This window comes from Muntiacus reevesi, chromosome 11 (assembly GCF_963930625.1).
Source record: "Muntiacus reevesi chromosome 11, mMunRee1.1, whole genome shotgun sequence".
Taxonomy (NCBI): domain Eukaryota; kingdom Metazoa; phylum Chordata; class Mammalia; order Artiodactyla; family Cervidae; genus Muntiacus; species Muntiacus reevesi.
The window spans coordinates 44,869,636-44,891,219 of NC_089259.1; the positions used below are offsets into that span (position 1 = coordinate 44,869,636).

A 21,584-nucleotide genomic window follows, 5' to 3' on the forward strand; every position below is an offset into this window, starting at 1 on the left:
TGGCTTCCCAATAAGCCAGATAAAAATCATGTATAAGAACATTAAGGATTAAGGAAAGTGGTTTCCTTAGGTGATTGCTGGCAAAATTCACCTTCCCACTATAACACAGTAAATGGACAGTGAAATATTTTCGCTCTTACTTTCCGATAAGTTTGGATTCCCAGTTTTCAGAGCTGCTGCGTGTCTAACGTTTGTGACTTTCTTTGGTTGTCTTTTCGTAGGAGTAGGTGCCACGGTGTAAGGTAAATGTGCTACGTTTCTGTTTTGCAAACATTAAACTCCACTTTTTGAACACACAGTGGTAGCAAAAATAAGTCAAAGATGTAATGTCTATTTAAATACATTTCATCTCGTCGTTGGTGCTTAAATTAGATTGCATGCTTTGGCTAGAATCAACAGTGTAAATATTAAAAACTTGAAAATTCATGCGCCCCATCTCCCTCCTCTCCATACCCAGATACGAGGTTGAAATGTGTGTGAAAACTTCTCCTACCCATTTAAATACTGCAAGGAGAAAAAAAACAAGCTTTTATGTAAGGACTTAAAAAAAAAAATACCTGCCATTAAACCTTTTATTCAGGACATTCCAAATTTGCTTTGCTGAAGGGATTTATTCACTGCTAAAGATACACAGTGACAAGAGCTGTTTTTAAATGTTTATCACATCGCCCCTAGTTTTGCGCTAAAGAAAAGTACATTTTGTATATTTAAAAATACACGCTCATTAAACAAAACTCTCCAAAACCTTAGCGCCCCCACCTAGCTGCCTTCTAGGTTTCAACTTGCGAGTTTCAGGTCCTTGCACAACACCTAAGGCGTGCAAAACTCTTTTTCTCGCTAATCCTGGCAGAGAACAGTCCGAAGAGATCTCCCTCCACGTCTCCACCCGAATTCCCTCTCTTCCCCAGATTCCACTCGCTTCTCTTTTTCCCTCCGCCCCCGTCTCCGCCAGCCCAATCTGTCAGAGAGGTTGTGTACAAACTGCGCGGCCGCCCTGCGCGCGAAGCTCGTGGCCCGAAAGGGGTGCGGTCCGCCTGGCGGAGGCGGGGCTCTGACCGAGCTTCTCCCTTTTCATAGGCCAACCGCTCAGGCCCGGCCAGCTTCGGGGCCCCGCGATTCGTCGGAGCACTGCCAGTCTGGCCGGCTGGCCCCGCCTCCCTGGAGTTGGGTAAAATAGAGGCGGGCGTCAAGTGTCAGTAGTCGCGGGGCAGGTACGCGCGCTAGCAGCTCGCTCGCGGAGACAGGCAGTGGCGGGAGCGGACTCCCGGGAGCTGGGGAAGGCGGTGGGGCGGGGCGGGAGAAAGTGGTCGCCCGGTGGACGTCGGCGTTTACGCGTGGCGGAGCGGAAGAGTTTGGCTTTTCGTGCGCGCCTTTTGAAAACCGCGCCTGCTTGTGAGCTGAGGGGTCCGTCCGGAGCCAAGCTCGCCGACCCGAGCAGCGTGGGCGACGTGGGAAGCGCGCTCGACTCGCGCCCCGCGCCCGGAACCGCCCCCAACCCCCACCCCCGAGTGCCCATGGCTACGCGGGTGCTGACCATGAGCGCCCGCCTGGGACCCGTGCCCCAGCCGCCGGCCCCTCAGGACGAGCCCGTGTTCGCGCAGCTCAAGCCCGTGCTGGGCGCCGCGAACCCGGCCCGCGACGCGGCGCTCTTCCCCGGCGACGAGCTGAAGCACCCGCACCACCACCCGCAGGCGCAGCCCGCGCCGCCTCAGCCGGCGCCGCCGCCCGCCGCGGGCCCGCGGCTGCCCGCCGAGGAGCTGGTCCAGGTAGGAAGAGCCGCTCCCCTCCCTCCGCCTCCCTCCCGGGCCTCGGGCGTGTCCCGCCGCTGCGGCGCGCGGGCGACAGGGGCCGCTCCAGGCTGGGGCGCGCGTCGGGGCGCACCGCGGCCCAGGGCTGGGGGGCAGCCCCGCCCTGCCCTCCTGGCCTGGTGGGGGCACCCGAAGGAGTGAGTCTGTGGGGAGTCTGCCCTGGCAGCTCTTTCCGGGAAAGGTTCAGGAGGGAACTGGTGCTCACGCGCACCTTAGTTGTTTTTCTGCCATTTGGGGGATGAAAGCTCGTTCCTTACGCCGGTCCTCGATTCCGTGTGTCCCCTAAATCCGCCTCCTCCCGCTGCCCTCGCCTTGGAGGTCACCCGCTGTCGCGACCCACGGCGTCCCGGGTTCAGTGGGAACGCAAATCGGGGTGGGGGGGGGGTGCTGGAGGGAGGCCCCTCGGGGTGCTAGTTTTATATCGCTTGGTGCAACCTGCTTTAGACGCGATCGTAGGGCTCCTTTGGGAAACGGGAGTTAGAAAAGCTAAGGTGGTGTTGGAGCGCTTATTTTTTCTTAGAAAAGAAAGAAAGAAAAAAAGAAGGACCGGGAGGTGTTGTTTTCTTCATCTGCGCGTAAATTTCCTCCCGGAGCCGCGTTGAAAGCTGGCAGTTGGCTTTTACACTTGCCCGGCAGCCGAATTAGAGCAACCGCCTGTTTCTTTCGCCCACGCAGGGAGTCATATAGCCCAGAAAAAACTTCCCGGGACTTTTAGCCTGTCCCAGGGAAAAAAAAAAAATTGGAAACATACCCACATGCAAACAGCTGGAAGAGCTAAAATCAGAAACCACTAACCACCATGGGAGCAAAGCGCACGAAAGGGTTTAGTTCGGTTTATTTCAAGACGCTTCATTTAATAGCCCCTTGGTATCCTGTGTGTTTGCTATACCCAGCTCCTGCTCCGGGGGTCTGCGAATGTCACCGTGCTGTGCAGAGGCAGTAGCATTTGTCAGAGATGTGACTCACAAGACCAGCGCGTTTTTATTTTTAAATCGTATCTTTGCGGGAAACCCGAGTCTATATCCACTCAAAATGATCACGGGGTCTGATAGCTGAAATTAAGTAGTAGCAAAAAAAAAAAAAAAAAAAAAGACTGTGTTATTCACTTGTTAAAATGCCACGGTTAATAGTTCTGTGAGCATCTAGTTGGGGGTGTTGCTTCGTATGTGTGTGTTTCTGTTGAAATTTCCTTTCAGTGCTAAAAATTTTAGAAGTTTGTGTTATATATACCAGGAAAGATGATAGCTGCAAAAGACTGAGGGAGACCAGTTACAAGCTGGACTGTGTCCTAAAGAGGAAAAATCACCCTTTTAAAACCATGTGGGCATTTGTCAGTTTGCTGCTTAGAAGACACAGGAGGATAAGGGATGACTGAGCTTTTTACAGAGTGAGGGGGAATGTAGCCTTGGCCCACTGAGGACAGGATAAATGTTTGGCTGATGACTGTGCTGGCTACTAGCAGCCTCTCTCCACCCACGGCCCCTTAGCACCACTCTACCAAAGGAATGGTTTTCCCCTAGGTAATTAAAGATCTGTTTTAGATAGGGATATGAATAGGAACATTTCATTATCTTATTAACCAATTACAGAATCTGCTGATTAAAATCAACATTTAGATCAAACTGGTGGAGAAGTTGGTTTGTTCTCTCAGTGGATACTGTGTTTTGCTCAAAACATTGTATTTAGGTTTCCATTGAACTGTAAACTGGAAAAGGCACTTAAATAGACAAAGAATATGTTTTATATTAGCTATTTCAGCAATATCTACCCAAGCAAAAAAAAAGAGAAATTTTGCAATATTAACCTTAACCATAAAGGTTTACTGAGGTTTTTTTTTTCCTTTTCAACCACTGGATTTACCTATATGACATGAATAAGAGAGATAATTTGGCCTTATTACAATACTGTATTTTCAGTTGTAATGGAGCAGAGAATCCTGCTTGTATATGAATGATGATAAAGTATACTTTATTATTGCATCAGAAAGGAACATTTTTTTCTCTTTGCTTCCTTTTTCTTCTTGATTTGTCTCTTTCACTTTTTGTCTGGGGCTGACTGGTGGCGATTTTTCCAAACACTTGTTATAAACAGTTTCGTAAGGTTTTTGGTGAACCATTTGTTACACAGTTGACAAATAAACCTGATATGTTTATATAAGGCACACTTAGAGGAGTTTGCCTTGGTACTTTTCATAGAGATTGTTGGGGGAATTTTTAGTAAGCACAGTTTGTTCTTCCCAGGATGATGAATTGGGTGGATTATACATGTTTCTGTCTCTTCTTTTTTAGACGAGATGTGAAATGGAGAAGTACCTGACACCTCAACTTCCTCCAGTTTCTATAATTCCAGAACATAAAAAGTATAGACGAGACAGTGCCTCAGTCGTAGACCAGTTCTTCACTGACAGTGAAGGGTTACCCTACAGTATCAACATGAACGTCTTCCTCCCTGACATCACTCACCTGAGAACTGGCCTCTACAAATCCCAGAGACCGTGCGTAACACACATCAAGACAGAACCTGTTACCATTTTCAGCCACCAGAGTGAGACGACCGCCCCTCCTCCGGCCCCAACCCAGGCCCTCCCCGAGTTCACCAGCATATTCAGCTCCCACCAGACCGCAGCTCCAGAGGTGAACAATATTTTCATCAAACAAGAACTTCCTACACCAGACCTTCATCTCTCTGTCCCTCCCCAGCAGGGCCATCTGTATCAGCTCCTGAATACACCGGATCTAGATATGCCCAGTTCTACCAACCAGACAGCAGTGATGGACACTCTTAACGTTTCAATGTCGGCCGCCATGGCAGGCCTTAACACTCACACCTCCGCCGTCCCGCCGACCGCCATGAAGCAATTCCAGAGCATGCCCCCTTGCACATACACCATGCCAAGTCAGTTTCTTCCCCAGCAGGCCACTTACTTCCCCCCATCACCACCAAGCTCAGAGCCTGGAAGTCCAGATAGACAAGCAGAGATGCTTCAGAATTTAACCCCACCTCCATCCTATGCTGCTACCATTGCTTCTAAACTGGCAATTCATAATCCAAATTTACCTGCCACCCTGCCAGTTACTTCGCAAAACATCCAGCCTGTCAGATACAACAGAAGGAGTAACCCCGATTTGGAGAAACGGCGCATCCACTACTGCGATTACCCGGGTATGTGATCCTACCTGGTTAAAGAATCAGTGTGTGTGTTTAGTGTGTTCGTGTGTGCCATTTGCCACCTCTCATTCCAACTTTACATGGCAGAGTAGTGGTTGACCGTTAAAAAAGATTCACCTACTCTGCTCTTGTCGCATCCCAGTCTCCAGGGCCTTACCCAAGTAACTGTTTAATTACTTTGTGCTTATTTGATGTAGTAAAAAAAAAACAGTTTGGAATATTATGGGACAAAAAAAAGGTACTGAACTCTTTTCTTTTTAATGTTAAATGCATGAGAGTCTTGCTCACTTACTTTGTTTACTGTGGCAATGTAAATTGGAGTTCTTAATTCTAAATTAAGCACCCTGGAAAGGGATTGCTTAAGTAACATGGGAAAAGAAGGGGTGGTAATGAAGAGTGGGTTGGTACAAGACAAGACCATCTACAGAATAGATGTCAAGGTTGGTTCTGATAGCATGTGAGCATATGCTGTTTCTTGAATGAGGTATGTGGCCCAAAATATAAATTGATGACGGTGATGAATATATCTACAAGTTGCTGGCATAAGCTAGTTTATGATTAATACAGGGTATAATTTATTGACTCTGGTACATGATATAACATGACATACTAAATGAAAAAACAAGAAATGTGGGAGTACAGAAAATTGCAGTCATCTTGGATAATGGTTTAACATTGTCAGCTCTAGAGCCATTAAAATTTTTTAAATCACCGAGGTATGTGTTACTAGTATAAAGCACCTACTGGTATAAACATAGATTTCCCATTTGTAGTTTGGCTTGATTGTCTGCTCTCTTTCTTGCTAAAGTGAAACATAAAGCAAATCACTTTATACCTTTAATCAGGTAATAGGGGAGTATGCTTAAAAACATCTCTTAAAACTGAAGCTTCAAATATCTCCTTGCATGAGAGATTTCATCTTTAAAGCCCGATTTTAAACACTGAATCATCAGATGTAAAGATTTCAAAAGGATCTCCAGAATGACACGCTCTTCTTCTTCTCCTTTATTTCAGGCTGCACAAAAGTTTATACAAAGTCTTCTCATTTAAAAGCTCACCTGAGGACTCATACTGGTATGTAATTTTCTTGTTAATTCTGTGAGTTGTGTAAATAGTATAAGTGGTATTCATCCTTTTAAAAGCCAGCACGTGTTTGATCTCTTCTTTCTTCTGTCAACTTTTATTTTTTAATGGCTTACCTTTTTCAGCACTGCCTTGGCTCAAAATTCAGTTCAGTGAAAAAGTTTGGTTCCAGGAAGGCTGATGTTCCCTCATTAAGGCCTTGCCCTGTCACCTCACATAGAATTAATTGCTCCCAAACATAAACAACGATGTTTACTAATGGATTTTAAAACTTTAATGGCACTGCTATTCCTATCTTGAAGGAAAAAAATGTAACTCATTTTCTCCCTCCGTAACAAATCAGCTGGCTTCTATAAAACTACATCAAACACTAAAGCCTTTTCATTTAGCAGGTAAAGTGTAATTGCTTAATAAATTACCTTAATTTCACCTTGAGCCTAAAATATCTGTTTAGCATGTTTTCCCTGCTGGTAAAAGGTGGGCTGGAAATTGAAAAATACTAAAATCAGGCAAAACTAGGGTCGTGGTTTAAAAGCTATTTTACATTCTACCCCAGTCCATATTGTACATGGGAGAGACTTTATTCCAGCTAATATCTCATCCGTGTTTAAAATATTTAGCCCCTATAATTTTATAAAAACTCTCAGATCTATACACTCATTTTAAAATGCTTTTTAATTTCAAAACTTTATATCAGAACTTATTTGAGGACGAAATTAGGTGGTGGCAAGCTGTAAAAATTTCCAAATACTCAAAAGTATTTTTAAAACTATGGGTGGTTACCATTAGTGATTTTCTTAAAAGGATAGGCCTAAAGGAAAGAACCTATACAAAGTGATTGTGTTTTTTTTCCTCTCCGTAAATGCAGCTTTAACCTAAAGTTCAGAGAATAAGTTTGCTAATAAAAGCAATGACCTAGCAAAATGTTTTATTCCATCATTGCTATGGAAACCAAAGTATTCAACAGTTCCTTTGAATGGGCTGCTGGATTAGTGTGAGGACTTGAATCTCCCCAGGCAAGATGTTACTATGGAAATTGAGTTTTGATAAATGAAGTAGTTATCTCTAACTGCTGCATTAAAAAGTAAAAGCCTTTGAACAAAGGTCAGTGCTGAGATAGAGCTCAAAGAGGAACATGGCTGCAGATATTTCATATGCGCATTGGGAAGTCTTGCTTGATATTCCAGTGATAAATGCTACTTAAAATCTAAATAGTGTTGGCGACAATGTGGTAGATTCCAGGGCTTTCTGAGAAATTGCTTTTAAAGACAAGACATCTCCTGTATTTATCAGTGAAACCAGTGGGTTGTTTCAACCTGAAGTTTTTAGGTAGAGACAAAAAGGCTATCTCCGAATCCCAAAGTAGAAGTTATATTTATACTTAAATATCCATTAAGCATGTAAACTCAATCTGAAGTTTTCAGCATACAAATGACAAAACCGTGAAAACAGTCTCTATAGAAATACTAAACAATGCTTTTATAGAATATATGTTATATATTTAGGAAGAAACATTGAAAATAGGTTTTTACCTGAATTATGATTGAGGAGGAGAGGAAATAACTTCAGAACTTTTGAGCTCTTGTCCTTTCTCCTTTGAAAGTCCTTGAAATGGGAGATAGGAAGGAGGAAACAATGTTTCTCCTGAGGTTAAAGTCTCCTAATAAAGGAGGAGCGTGATTCCATATATCGATGCAATCAACTGCTTATTGCCGGGATGTAGTCAGGGCATATCTAAATGGCCTTGCAACCCCTGGCAGGGTTTAGTGCTCTGAATGCTTATACCTGGGCTTCTGGAACTTGACCTGCTGGCAGGGAAATTTAATAGTGGGTTGTCTTAACGACGCTCATACTGAAAAAGATAAAAACCAACTAAAAAGATGTAAGCCTAGTTTGAATCCCATGCATCGACTTTTTCACCTAATCATAAATGTGTGTCCATTGACATCTGATGAGTGAGACCCCGTAATCCAGTTTAATAAAGTTTTGTTTGATAGCCTTTCAGATGCCTCGAGGAGGGTTTGTGGCAGACTTGTTCATCTGGCTAAACCCGTTCTTGGGTAATCATAGAGCATTGAGGTTGTTTTCTCCTCATTTTTAGTTTCTACACAATGCCTTTGAAAATAACCTGTGCGCTCTCATTGCATCCTCCCCACCCTGTCGTTTTTTAATGAATGTATCTGAAGCTAGCGAAGTGTTTTTTTTCCCTTCTTCCTTTAAAGGCCCAGGTATTTCTAAATAACTTCTCTCATGTAATTAGCTTTTTTTGTTAGAGGACTTTAAAAATTTATATGGGAATGTTGATATTGTATTTCTGATATAAAAACTTTTTAATGATTGCCACTATAGGCAGAATGTGCAGGACCCTAGGACTTCTTTAGAAAATAATTGTAATTGCTTTAAAATGTCAAGTTATCTTATGTTTTTAAAATGTTTTAAGCAATTAAAGCAACCTACACCTGAGTTCTGTTTAATTGCCTATTCTGGATTTTAGATGGCAAATGCTTCTTGACTTGTAAACCGAACGTTAAGGACATAGTCTTTCTGAAACAAGATGGTTTTTTAAAAAAATTCGAGATGAAAGAGTAGAAAATAGCAGTTAGAAGTCTTATAGCATTCAAGTTTTTCTAAGTTTATACATTTTGATTTCTTTATTCAGAATATACAAAAATAATACAGAGCTCTATATGGTTAGACAAAATAGCTGAAATTGATGTTGCCTCTATTCTAGGGAAAAAATTGTAAAGACCATGCTGTGTCTTTTTTATATATGTGATAGCATACTTATTGGCCTATAGGGATATCCTTATTACCTGTGTGAAAGTGTTTTTGCGTTACTTCTAGCATATATATATATTTATATGCTGTGCCTCTGATTAGAAATAAGTATGGCTACTTAGGCAACAGTGTCAAGAAGTGTATATTTCCAAATAAAAATATTTGTCCTTTTAACAGCATTTTAAAAAGAAATTGAAAACATTTATCACCCGATCCTTGTTTCTTGGTATGCCTGAGTCCCATGAGTTGAAATGTGGCTTTTACATTGAGTGTGGAAATTTCTTTGAAAGTTGTGTTTACACTTTAGTAAAAAGTACTTACTTTCTAAAGAAAGAGTTCTGAAGTAGCAAACAGTGCACTCTGAATACAGATGTTTGAAATCTGAGCAGTTTTAGTCACATGTGTGGCTGTGCACTTAACCCTGGAGTATATGGTAAAGCAGTTGGGAAAAGAGGGGATGGTAAGGTTTTGTGGTCATTTGTCAGCTCTCTGGAGCAGGGCCGAAGGTGAGCAGTTGTTCATAGTCTGAGCGGCACACATTAGGCGGCAGGGTCAGTAGCCCTTGGATCCAGACTCTGTGCCCAGGTTGCTACATGGGGACTGCATGATCCCAGAATGACTGCCACCCATTGACAAGAGAAGGACAATTGGAAACAAACCCCCCCAAAAATGGAAACATACAAATAATGTAACAACATGAAGTGGACTGTGGGTGAAGCACTGTCCTGTTAGAATATTACAGCTGTATTCGGGATTCCTTGTTTAAGAAAGAATTTCACAGTAAGCCTTGGAAAGATTTCTAGCCCAAGACTACTTGTAAAGGGGCTAAATTCCCACCTGCCGTCTCACTTCCTGCGTAGAACACTTTTCTAATGACATTTATATTAAGATGGTACTGTGTGTACTTCAAAATACATAATCTCTGCTGGAGGTTTATTGCTCAGTTGATTTTAGTTTCATTTTGTATACTGAAAAATCCCTAGGTATAAATTCCTATTTAGTTCCTTGCTCTACACTTACTATCCATTGAATGTCTTAGGTATAGATTTTTGTCTTAAAATACTGGCCATGTTGATGATAAAGGTATTTTCATTTGCACCACTTCCCCACAAATAGAAAACATTCAAAATGTTCTGAACATGAATTATTCCTTTTTTTTTTGTGGAACTGTGGGAAGTGGTAAAACATTTTAAAAAATACAGAAAGGAATTTATTTCCTTAAAAAATGATTTTAGAGTTAAAATCAGAATAAGATTTTAGATACATGTGTGCTTGTATATAGCCTTAGTAGAGATCATGCAGTTTGGATCTAGAGATCATTGTTGGTAGAGGTGAAAAAATTTTGCAGGATGAAATTAGTACTCACTAATTTTTTTGAGTTTATATTTGAAAACGGCAGGAAAAAGTATCCAATTTAGCCTGTTATGTGTTACCAGTTAGACATTCTTAAGTTACTTTGTTTGCAGCTTTGAAATTTATTTTTCTATATTGACAAGTTCAAGATAACATTAAAAAAAGCAGTGGCTCTAAGAGTCACTGGTTTAGATGCCTGGAAAGGTATTTATGAGCATAGAAGCTTAGAAACAATTTCTTTTTAATGACTCATGGGAAAGGTTTAACTTTGCTTCTGGGACTTGATCTTTCATCTGAAAAACATTTACATTTACATAGGAAATTGATTAAACATTGTTTTGAGATGATAAAGCATACGGAAGAAGTATAATTTGATTAAGCAAACGTTTTTGACTTTTTCGAGAATCCAAAGAGAATCTCTTCCCTTTTCTTTTTATAGATTAGTGGGAGAAGATAGTTCGTAAATGGACTAAGTAGAATAGCAGAAGTTGAGATAGAAACAATTAGCTGTGAAGATAGAGGAGCGTAATGTTTTTAAAAGTAAAATATTTTAATCACCAAAAGTTTTTACTTTGGCAGATATTTTTAGTTTTAAAGAATGTAGTAGCTGTTTACTTGATGACCTACATCTTTTCAGGTGAAAGATTAGAAACAAAGTAATGTCCTAGTTTAGCAAGTATCTCTGTAGCAGCATTCCTATTCTGTCAGCCTGTATTATTTATATCCAAGAATCTCTTACTACTCTGATTAAGGTGAGTTGCTGTTTTAGAAGTGCCCCATAGGTAACTTTCATTAAAAAACATCCAGGCAGAAGAATATACCTGTGACTACTGTATAAATGCACACCTTTTAGAGCTGGGAAGAATCTCCAGGTCAAGATAACCAGGTTAAGTGCAAATTTAAGGAAAGGATAATCAGGACTCATTCAGTACTAAAAAAATGAAAATACAGAATTTTTCTATTTTGGTTAAAAAAGGCAAAATATTTCACTGAGACTTTACTATTTAAAAATTCTACTTTGGGTTCTTGTTACAAGAAAGTGAATCTGAATGTTATTTTTGTCAGGAGAATCAGGAACTGGTATTTCATTAACACTATCAATGATAGAGGATGTTTTTGTCCAGAAGCCTTGAGGTTCAGATGGTAAAGAATCTGCCTGCAATGCAGGAGACCCTGGTTGGATCCCTGGGTTGAGAAGATCCCCTGGAGAACGGAGTGGCAAACTGCTCCAGTATTATGGCCTGGAGAATTTCATGGACAGAGGAAGCTGGCGGACTCCAGTCCAGGGGGTCACAAAGAGTCAGACAGAGTGACCGACACCTGGGAGAAGTATCAGAGGTGCTTGGGTGCCTAGACCGACACCTGGGAGAAGTATCAGAGGTGCTTGGGTGCCTAGAGGTTGGTCCCGGTGGGGTGGAGACTGCCGCCTTGGGTGGCATGCCCACCCCTGCTCTGTGTCTGCCTTTGACCAGCACGAGGAGCTCCACAGTTCCTTGGTTTCCCTCAAATCCAGTCCAATTCTGGAAAAGAAAACTCATTTATGTAGAGTTGATTTACCCTTGTACAACTTCAGGATGGATAATAAACTGATCCAGAGCATGTCCTACTGAAGAGGCTAAAAGTACGGCTCTTTATTTAGTCAGCACTCAGTGGTCCCCCGCAGAAGGAACCAGGGAAAACCCTGCCGCAGGTGAGGACGCGGAAAAAACAGATACAGTATGGTAGCCTTTAGATGCTTTCCTGTCTTTTACCTTCCCGCCTTTTCATGAATGAAAATTCCCAAGTTGGTCAGCCTCAGGACACTGGGATTAACCAAAGGTGCATAGGGAGGTATGGCAATAGAAGGCAGTCTCTGTGTTTGAGGAACTTTCATGGCTAGTAAAGAGGCAGAATACAGCCTTCATTCAGCAGTGTCTGTGCCAGTACAGATCAATCATTTAGATCAAATTTAAGTGATGATGGAAATACAGAGAAGTGGAATGATTTCTCTTGGATTCTTTATAGGTTTTTTGGAAGGAATCAGGTGAGTCACGTTTTAAAGATAAGCACAGAAGAAAGAAGGGAATTTCTTAATACAGCCTTTTAATTAGTTTCCTTAAACTGAGCAGATTATTGACAGGGATACTCTATCAAGTAAACATTAGGTAAAGTGAAGTGAAAGTCACTCAGTCATGTTTGGCTCTCTGTGACACCATGGAGTCTAGCCTGCCAGGCTCCTGTCCATGAAATTCTCCAGGCAAGAATACTGGAGTGGGTTGCCATTCCCTTCTCCAGGGGATCTTCCCAACCCAGGGATCAAATCCAGATCTCCCGCATTACAGGCGGGTTCTTTACCATCTCAGCTACCAGGGAAGCCCAGGATGTACATTAGGTACATTTTGCGAATACTTCTTTGAAATGAAATGCCTGCCCTTCTGTTGCCAAGTATAGGAGGTGTACTGCAGTGACCTTTAGTAAAAAATTTTAATATAAAATTACTGATAAAGATATATAAAAACATGAATTAATGAGTTCAAATCACCTTACTTTGTGCTTTTAAAGATATCTAATATTTCCCTATGAGTTTCTTTAATCTTGGGATTAATGCTTCTCTTTTTCAAAAACGTTTTATTAGAATGTATACTGTTTTAGACGGAGAAGGCAATGGCAACCCACTCCAGTACTCTTGCTTGGAAAATCTTTGCGAAGAGTTGGACATGGCTGAGTGACTTCACTTTCACTTTTCACTTTCATGCATTGGAGAAGGAAATGGCAACCCACTCCAGTGTTAATTGCCTGGAGAACCCCAGGGACGGGGGATCCTGGTGAGCTGCCGTCTATGGGGTTGCACAGAGTCGGACACGACCGAAGCGACTTAGCAGCAGCAGCATACTGTTTTAGAATCTAAATTCCTTAAGTCTCTAGTGATGGGAAAAGATCTGATGATTACTGAATTGCATGAAAATATTTTCCTCCTGAAATAAGAGCTCATTTTGCACATCAAGGACTCAAATTCTAAGGATTAAGCTTTAGGGGGGGCTTCCCTGGTGGCTTAGATGGTAAAGAATCTGCCTGCAATGCAGGAGACCCAGGTTCCACCCCTGGGTTGGGAAGATCTCCTGGAGAAGGGAATAGCAACCCACTCCAGTATCTTGCCTGGAGAATTCCATGAACGAGGAGCCATAGGGTCACAAAAGAGTCAGACACGACTGAGTGACTAACACACTATTGGCTATTGAAATAATTTATTCCACTTTAACGGTCAGAATAGAATATGGATGTTAAGCTATTTGAGGCCAGAGACCAAGTCTTATTCTTTGCATTTTGCAAGTCACCTGGTACACGTTATGATTGTTAGTACATATTACTCTCCTTTACTAAATATTGACTTTAATTCTGATTTTTGACCTCTATCAAATATAATTGATTGGATTTAGTTTTAGCATCAGGAAGGAAACCAGATATACAAATTTGTTGTAACAAAAAGGTTACCTAAAATAAATAAGATAAATATTTCCATCTATGATACTTTTCTTTTGTTAGAAGAATCTATGCAGAACATTCTAGGAAAAGGCCTTAGTGTGAATCTATTAAACATGTTCAGCCAAGCAGAGAAACTTCCCATTCTAGTGTGGTAGATTCATAAGTCATTTTTTAGTCTATTCAACAGAAAAAAAAAATAGCTGATTTTTAAGTTCATCACTAAAGACTTTTCAGTACTTAGCAAACACATTCTGCTAACTCATTGATGTTCCTTTCAGTTCAGTTGCTCAGTCGTATCCAACTCTTTGCGACCCCATGGACTGCACCATGCCAGACTTCCCTGTCCATCACCAACTCCGAGTCTACTCAAACTCATGCCCATTGAGTTGGTGATGCCATTCAACCATCTCATCCTCTCTAGTCCCCTTCTCTTTTGCCTAGGGTTCCTTTAGCCTAGGGTAAAGGAGAGCCATCATTAGGTGACATTTGGAGATTGTCAGTCCCAGCACAGGACAACTCTCAGAACTCCACACATCCTGAAAGTTGGATGTCCTTGGGGGCTGGCTCAGCCAGGGTGTGTCCTATGCTTCAGACAGTCTGGGATTTAAGGCCTGCTTTGAGTCCATTAGGCTAGTTGTTAACTGACCTGGACAAAAGGCTTTAGAATCTTTATGTAGAGGTGAACAATGTCTGTGTATTCCTTACATCATTCATATAGAGCCTGTATCAGTGTTTGCTAATGGAGGATATAACTGGGACATTGAGGAAAAGTGACAAGCCAGGCTTCTCTAACATGACCTCCTTGTTCTGCTTCTAACTCTTGGAGTTGTTGTTGAGGATAAATGAAATATGAGTACCTGAGTCTCAGAGTATGCACTCAGTGTCTGTCTGCCTGCTCCCTCCCCCTCCTGGTAATGGTTTTGCATAACATTAATTCACTTCATCAGTATGGACAATATGTATATTTAACCATCCTTTTAAAATAAAAGGATTAAGGATTTGTAGTAAAAGAGTCCTGGTAATTTTATAAGATGATGAGAAAGTATATACTTTATTTGAGATAAAGCTGAAGATTTTTTTTAGTGCTGTACATATTTGTCACTTTTTTTTCTTCTTGCCTTTAGAAAGTTTCACATTAACAACAGCATGAGAACTTAAAAATATAGTTGATGTTGAAAGAGCTTAACTAAATATTTTAAATTGGTGGTATTGGAAGGAGATTCTGTAAAAATCCAATTAAACTTTTGAAAGCTCTATCCTGTTGAAATAACTTAAAGGAAGTTAGTTTGGTTTCCCAGAAGTACTATGCATAGTGTTTCTGGCTGAGGAAGAAAGACCTGAATCTGCTATTTATTTGGCCAGAAATTGGGTACCAGCTTCCTCTACAATGTTTTACTTGAGCGGTGTTGACACTTGAACAAATCCTGTACAAACTGCCCCAAGTGGGGAACAGTTGTCCTTGCTTCTGTGGTAAAGCTCCGGCCCCATAACTAACATCCAGAAACTGGTCGTTTTCTTGGCTGAATACTCTATAGATACGTATAAATTGAGAGCAAAACCCCAACTGTTTCAGGAACTTTCATGGCTACCGTTTTTCAACCAATCAGTAAAGTAAACTTTTAAAAATACTGATGCAGTTTATTGCTTCCTAGCCAATAAAAATAGTGAACAAAAAGAGTCTAGTGTCCCTTGTTTCTTAAGTAAACTTTGAAAATTCAGTTTTCTTGCCATTTAATTATTCAATTCAAAAGACTAGAATGACTCCTTTTTAAATCGGGGCACTTTAGGAATTTTTTTTCCCTTGCCTCAGACATCAGAAATAACTTTCTTTTCACGTTAAATGACAGTGAAGTATTTAGCCAACCTGTTTGTTTTGGTGATTTATTTTTCACAGGGAACAAGAACAAACACTTGTGTGCAAAAAAGCTTTTTCTGTTTGATTTACACTGACAAGAATGATAGCTACATTTACTACGGGCATTAAGACATTTCTATGTATTAAATATATGTGAATATAAGCAAAAGAAAAGTGGTTTATTTCTGGTTACTTAAAAGGTTTAAGTGTATTAACTTAAATTCTTTGAATTTACTCTAAGAGGGGGAAAAAAAACACTTAAGGAAGTTGAGGTGTGCATTTTAAAAACAGAGCAATAGGAACCAAAAAGGGAATTAAAAACATAAAAAGTATTTGTGTGTTGGTTTGGAGCCAGAGGAGAGGGAGAAGGGCAGGGTGGCTCAGGGACACTCACTCCAGGAGTTGAAAGAGAAGCCCCCTGGGAAATAACTGGTACAGAATTCAGAGGGCTGCTCTGGCCCTTCTGTCTTTGTCCTTATGGGGTTTTGTTGTGGAGTCGTTATGAATTATGTGACCCTTTATGGAGTCACAGTGGTTATCAGGACAGCAAAAATAAGTTAACCACAAACTGTAGAAATCTCGGTTGATGTGGACAATGTCTTTTAAAATTTGGCCTCAGCTGAATAATCTTACAACTTCCTGAATATGATCCTGTTAAATCAGGCAGAGAAAGGTAGTTGAATTTCACGGTGGTACTAAGTAACCAGTGTTCAAAGCAACGCAGGCTTTTCTCCAGCAAAGGAAAGCATTTTAAAGAATTTAGCAGCTTGGCTATTCAGAGTTTTCAAATGCTACATAAGACTCAGTGGTTATACAGAGTGGAGTCAGGAAGAGAAAGATAAATACCGTATTCTAACGCATAGATATGGAATCTAGAAAAATGGCCCTAAAAAATTTATTTACAGGGCAACAATGAAGAAACAGACATAGAGAATAGACTTAAGGACATGGGGAGAGGGGGAGATGTATGAAAAGAGTAACAGGGACACTTACACTACCATATGTAAAATAGATAGCCAATGGGTATTTGCTGTAGGGCTCAGGAAAAAACTGAGGCTCTGGTGGCAGCCTGGAGGGGTGGGATGGGGAGGGAGATGGCAGGGAGGTTCAAAGGGGAGGGGATGTATGTATACCTATGGCTGATTCATGTTGAGGTTTGACAGAAAACAGCAAAATTCTGTAAAGCAGTTATCCTTCAATTAAAAAAAACTCAGCAGTAAGCCAGCAGTACTTTAAGATACAAATTTACCTCACAAATTCTCATCTTAAATTCATAGAAAATTATAACCAAGTTAAGCATCAATAGAGGAACTACTAGTGATTGCTTAGTGAGAGATTCTTTGGTCTGGGGGTTTATTTAGAGGAATACACTATCTTAAATAGGATTAATTCTAAAACTGGGAATTAAGGCTGCCTTATAAATAGTGTGTGCTTTCCTCGTGGCTCAGATGGTAAAGAATCTTCTTGGAGTGCAGCAGACCTGGGTTGGGAAGATTCCCTGGAGAAGGGATCATAAGTCATATTTTTTTTTAAGGTGACATTAATTTTGTTTGTATATCAAAAATATACAATGATGTGGGGCAATTGCATGAAGTCAGAAGCTGCTCTGTGGTGAGGAACAGCAAAGGCCTTTGACAAACCTGGGAGTTTCTTTGCATGTCATTGTGGGCAGAATCCTTTTGGGCTGTCAATATTGAGTAGTTTTGAAAGGTTACTAGCAAACCTTAGACAACATTAAGAAGAATACAGATTGCAGAGGGGTGGGGAAGTGGCTCAGATAGAGGGGTAGGGTGGTGGCTCAGGTGTTAATTCACTATTTAAGTGAAGAGAGATAGGAAGATTGAATAGAAGCTTTCATGTATTACATATATAAGTTCCATGAGTTCAGGCATTTTTGTTTTATCCTAAGTATTCAGGATAGTCCCTGGCATATAATATGCATTTGACAAATCATTGATGGAATGAATTTTGATAGCCTTTCTGGTGCAGTGCATTGCAAAGGGAAATTAAATGTGCATGACACCACAGTTAAGTTATTGGTACCAGACTTCCTGATCTGGTTGAGAAATTGTTAAATATCAAACGCATAAAGTTTTAACACCATTCAGCTTTAATCTTTATATAGTTGTTTTGCTTTGGTCTGAGAAATGGGAAGATGTGAATATATGAGTACTAGAGTGAATTTCAAAGAGCTAGTCCATTTTGGAAAGCCCTGTGTTAAGTGAACTGGCTTATGTGCTGGCGTTTCACAGTGGCTAATGTAGAAACTTTTAGGACCACTTTGTTGCAAGAAAGGGTCGCAGTTGTGGTCCATTAAGTTGGTGATGTGAGCAGCTCCTTGAATTTCTTCCTCCCTTGGCCACCGTAGAGCCATTAGTCCTGCACTGATTCAGTCGGGGTTGGTTGGTATAGAAATTATATTGGCACAGTAGTGATAAAGGCGCTGAAGCTCATCTAGTCATCTCATGGATTTACATGTGCAGGAGCAGCTCAGTGCTCATAAAAATATGAGCACTGATTCATCCTGCACATTTATTTTTAAAAATTGTTTAAAGAAAATTTTTAGACAATTTTAAAAAATTGAAGTACAGTTGATTTGCGGTATTTTGTTTTAGCAAATGTTTTAGGTGTTCAGCAAAGTGATTGACTTATACGTGTATCTACTCTTTCTCAGCTTCTTGTCCCATGTAGGTTATTGCAGAATATTGAGTACAGTTACCTGTGCTATAGGCAGGTCCTTGTTTGTTACCTATTTTATATATAGTTTCGTGTATGGGTTAAACCCAAACTCCTAATTTGGCGCCCCCCCCCCCCCCCGTAAAATTTCCATTTTCCGTTCTTCAACAGTACACAGAGTACTTAATTAAGGGCTATTCTGCAAAACAGTGACTCTCCGCGCTAGATGCCCTGAGCAGTTTCTAGTTCATCAGGAATCCACACACCTTCCTCCGTAGAGCCTGAGTTTGAAAGAAGCCCCTCTGCAGACAGCACTCCCTGCCGTGTCCAGGGTTGCCAGCCGCCCGCTCACCTTGCCCTCTTGGTCTGTCGCGCAGGTGAGAAGCCGTACAAATGCACCTGGGAAGGCTGCGACTGGAGGTTCGCGCGCTCGGACGAGCTGACCCGCCACTACCGCAAGCACACGGGGGCCAAGCCCTTCCAGTGCGGCGTGTGCAACCGCAGCTTCTCGCGCTCCGACCACCTCGCGCTGCACATGAAGCGGCACCAGAACTGAGCTGCCGCGCCGCCCGCCCCGCGCAGCCCGCTCGCGGAAGTTTAAACTACACGGTTGATTCTATATATATATAAAAGAGAGCGAAAACACAAAACTGGAAGTGTATATTTTGTATATTTGAGGAAACAGGGAATACATTGTGTTAATACCAAAGTGTTGGTCCTTGTCCGAATCTGGAATGCTTGCTACATGCTGGCTTGACCCAGGCAGATGCCGTCATCTCAGACAGGCAGCCCCATCTCAGCGCGGGCTGGGCGCGCAAGGGTGTGTTCGCAGTGTTCTTCCCCAAAGCACCACCATTTAATGTGACAGTGTTTAGCAAACAAGTCCGTTGGGCACAAGAAGACAGCTGGATTGTGTGTCAAGATTTTGCTTGACATCAGAGGAGTTTTTTTTCAATACAAGATAATTCTCTAGAGGTACGCAGCATACCTGGCAATTCACAAATAGCCATTGAACAAATGTGTTGTTTTGTTTTGTTTTTTATATGAGTTGCCTATATTTGCTATTCAAAATTTTGTAAATATGCAAATCAGCTTTATAGTTTATTACACGTTTTCTAAGATTCTTTTGGGGAAAAAAATCATAAATAATTCTTTTGAAAATAACCATGAATACATTTACAGTTAGAACTTGTGGTAAGATACCTCTTAAAACCTTACCGAATTCATTTCTGTGGTAGGTAGAAATAAATCACTTCAAATGAACTTCAAAAGCAGATTTCATGCACTGATTAAAATCGGATTGTTTATTTTAAATACAAGCTACATTTTATATGAATTGTGAAGAGCTTAAAGATAGAATATTCAAAACTTAAAGCATCTTACAATAAGCTAAACAGTATCATTTTTGAAAAGAAGGACAATATGTAGTTTTCACTTGGGAATGTTGAATTTATGATACAGTTTTCATATACGGAAACGTTGAATTAATGATGCAGTTTTCATATACTGAGATGTTTGCTTGTGCAGTACAATTGGTTAAATGCCAATTTATGTGGACTTTGCATGTAATATACAGTGAGACACAGTAATTTTACCTAAATTACAGTGCAGTTTAGTTAATCTATTGTTAACACTGACTCAGTGTCTGCCTTTAATTATAAATGACATGTTGAAAACTTAAGGAAGTAAGTGCTACATATATGCAATATAAAATAGTAATGTGACACTGATGCTGTTAACCAAAGGGCAGAATAAATAAGCAAAATGCCAAAAGGGGTCTTAATTGAAATGAAAATTTAATTTTGTTTTTAAAATATTGTTTATCTTTATTTATTTTGTGGTAATATAGTAAATTTTTTTAGAAAATTTTCATAACTTGATAAATTATAGTTTTGTTTGTTAGAAAAGTTTCTCTTAAAAACGTGTACATAGATGACAAATGGTGTAAATATTTTGTAAGAGGCTTCAAAATGTTTATACGTGGAAACATACTTACAGGAAAAGCATAAATTGGTTGCTGTTTTGCTTCTTTTTCCCTCTTATTTTTGTATTGTGGTCATTTCCTATGCAAATAATGGAGCAAACAGCTGTATAGTTGTAGAATTTTTTGAGAGAATGAAATGTTTATATATATAAACGACAATTTTTTTTTTTTGAAAATAAAAAGTGCCTAAAAGATTCATGTTGTGCCTTCTTCCCCTCCCATAGCAAAAACAGTGAGCAAATTCCTCTCTCGTAGCTATTTAAAAGGGTCTGTTTAATGCAGACAGTTAATAAAAAAGTAATTCCCACTTTGAACCAGCATCTACCTTTGTTTAACATGGAAGAGAGGAATTTGTTTTTACAATATCAAAAGTATAAAGGGGAGCATGCTTCATGAATGTTGACTTCCTTCCCCCTATTCTGGTCAGTACACAGATACATTACTGATTTTATGTTTTCAAGATCATTACTTGTAGACACTGGAGGTAACTTGAATATCCTAGTTTAAAAAAATTTTTTTTGGTCATGCCTCTTGGCTTGTGGGAGCTTAGTTGCCTGACCAGGGATTGAACCCAGGCCCCAGCAGTTGAAGAGCTGAGTTCTAACCACCGAACTGTTAGAGAATTACTTGTATATCCTAGTTGTATTGTCAGAGGTAAAACAAGAATAGGGTTTTTAACTTTTTTTTCCTTTTTGAAAGAACAAAGTCGATTTTAACCACTAGTAACAATATACCTGGGAGCCTACACCTTGGCTTCTAGTGCCACCTCCAGTGAAAAGAACTGGGGCTTCTTGGAGACATGGCTAATTCTAGACATACAAAATAAGCCTGGTGTATCTTACAACATCAGACTGTAAGCAATCATAATTCCCACAGTGATGCAGGAATGTCAGAGCAACAGTATAAAACATGATTGACTTGTATACTAGTATATACCCATGAGTCCATGCTAATATAATTGAAAAATGATTGAAAAAATCAGAAAGAGATCTGCAGAAGATCTCCAGTTTTTGTAGATCCAGTCTCCGGTAGAATTTAACTCCCTACTCTTAAGTTCAGGCTGCATAAAGTGACTTTATTCCAAAGAGTATGATACGGCCAAGAGGGAAGAGAGGGTCATTTTACAGTTAACAAAAACCTGCCAGACACTGAGCTGGTGATCAAGGTCCTTGTCAACAGATAAGTCATGTTCTCATAGTATATACCCTTGGTTTGATGTAATGAAAATGGGACTTTGCCTCTGTGGTCTTCCTCTTAAAACACGTGAGAAAGACATTGGACATCCCAATCGAGGGACATTCTGCAAATTATTCAACCAGTAGTCAAAACTTAAGGTCTTGAAAACAGGAAAACTGAGAATCTGTCACAGCCAAGAGAAACCTAAATGAAACAAAAACAAAATGGTGGGATTCTGGAA

The 21,584-nt window shown here is 40.5% G+C and overlaps 1 protein-coding gene across 1 annotated transcript; it reads left to right on the top strand.

The window, feature by feature from the left end:
- Positions 1 to 1,208: 1,208 nt before the first annotated feature.
- KLF5 (KLF transcription factor 5) lies at positions 1,209 to 20,361 on the top strand. Its single transcript, XM_065902218.1, has 4 exons — positions 1,209 to 1,766; positions 4,097 to 4,970; positions 5,991 to 6,050; positions 18,561 to 20,361. Exons 1-4 carry the CDS (start codon positions 1,515 to 1,517, stop codon positions 18,737 to 18,739), a joined length of 1,365 nt encoding a protein of 454 aa, XP_065758290.1. The 5' UTR covers positions 1,209 to 1,514; the 3' UTR covers positions 18,740 to 20,361.
- The last annotated feature ends 1,223 nt before the right edge of the window (positions 20,362 to 21,584 follow it).

Bases quoted from the DNA above. Each gene is read 5' to 3' on its own strand.
- KLF5 (XM_065902218.1), top strand. From the start codon at position 1,515: ATGGCTACGCGGGTGCTGACCATGAGCGCCCGCCTGGGACCCGTGCCC. The intron at 4,971-5,990 runs GTATGTGATCCT...CCTTTATTTCAG, and splicing joins CCACTACTGCGATTACCCGG to GCTGCACAAAAGTTTATACA. The intron at 6,051-18,560 runs GTATGTAATTTT...TCTGTCGCGCAG, and splicing joins TCACCTGAGGACTCATACTG to GTGAGAAGCCGTACAAATGC.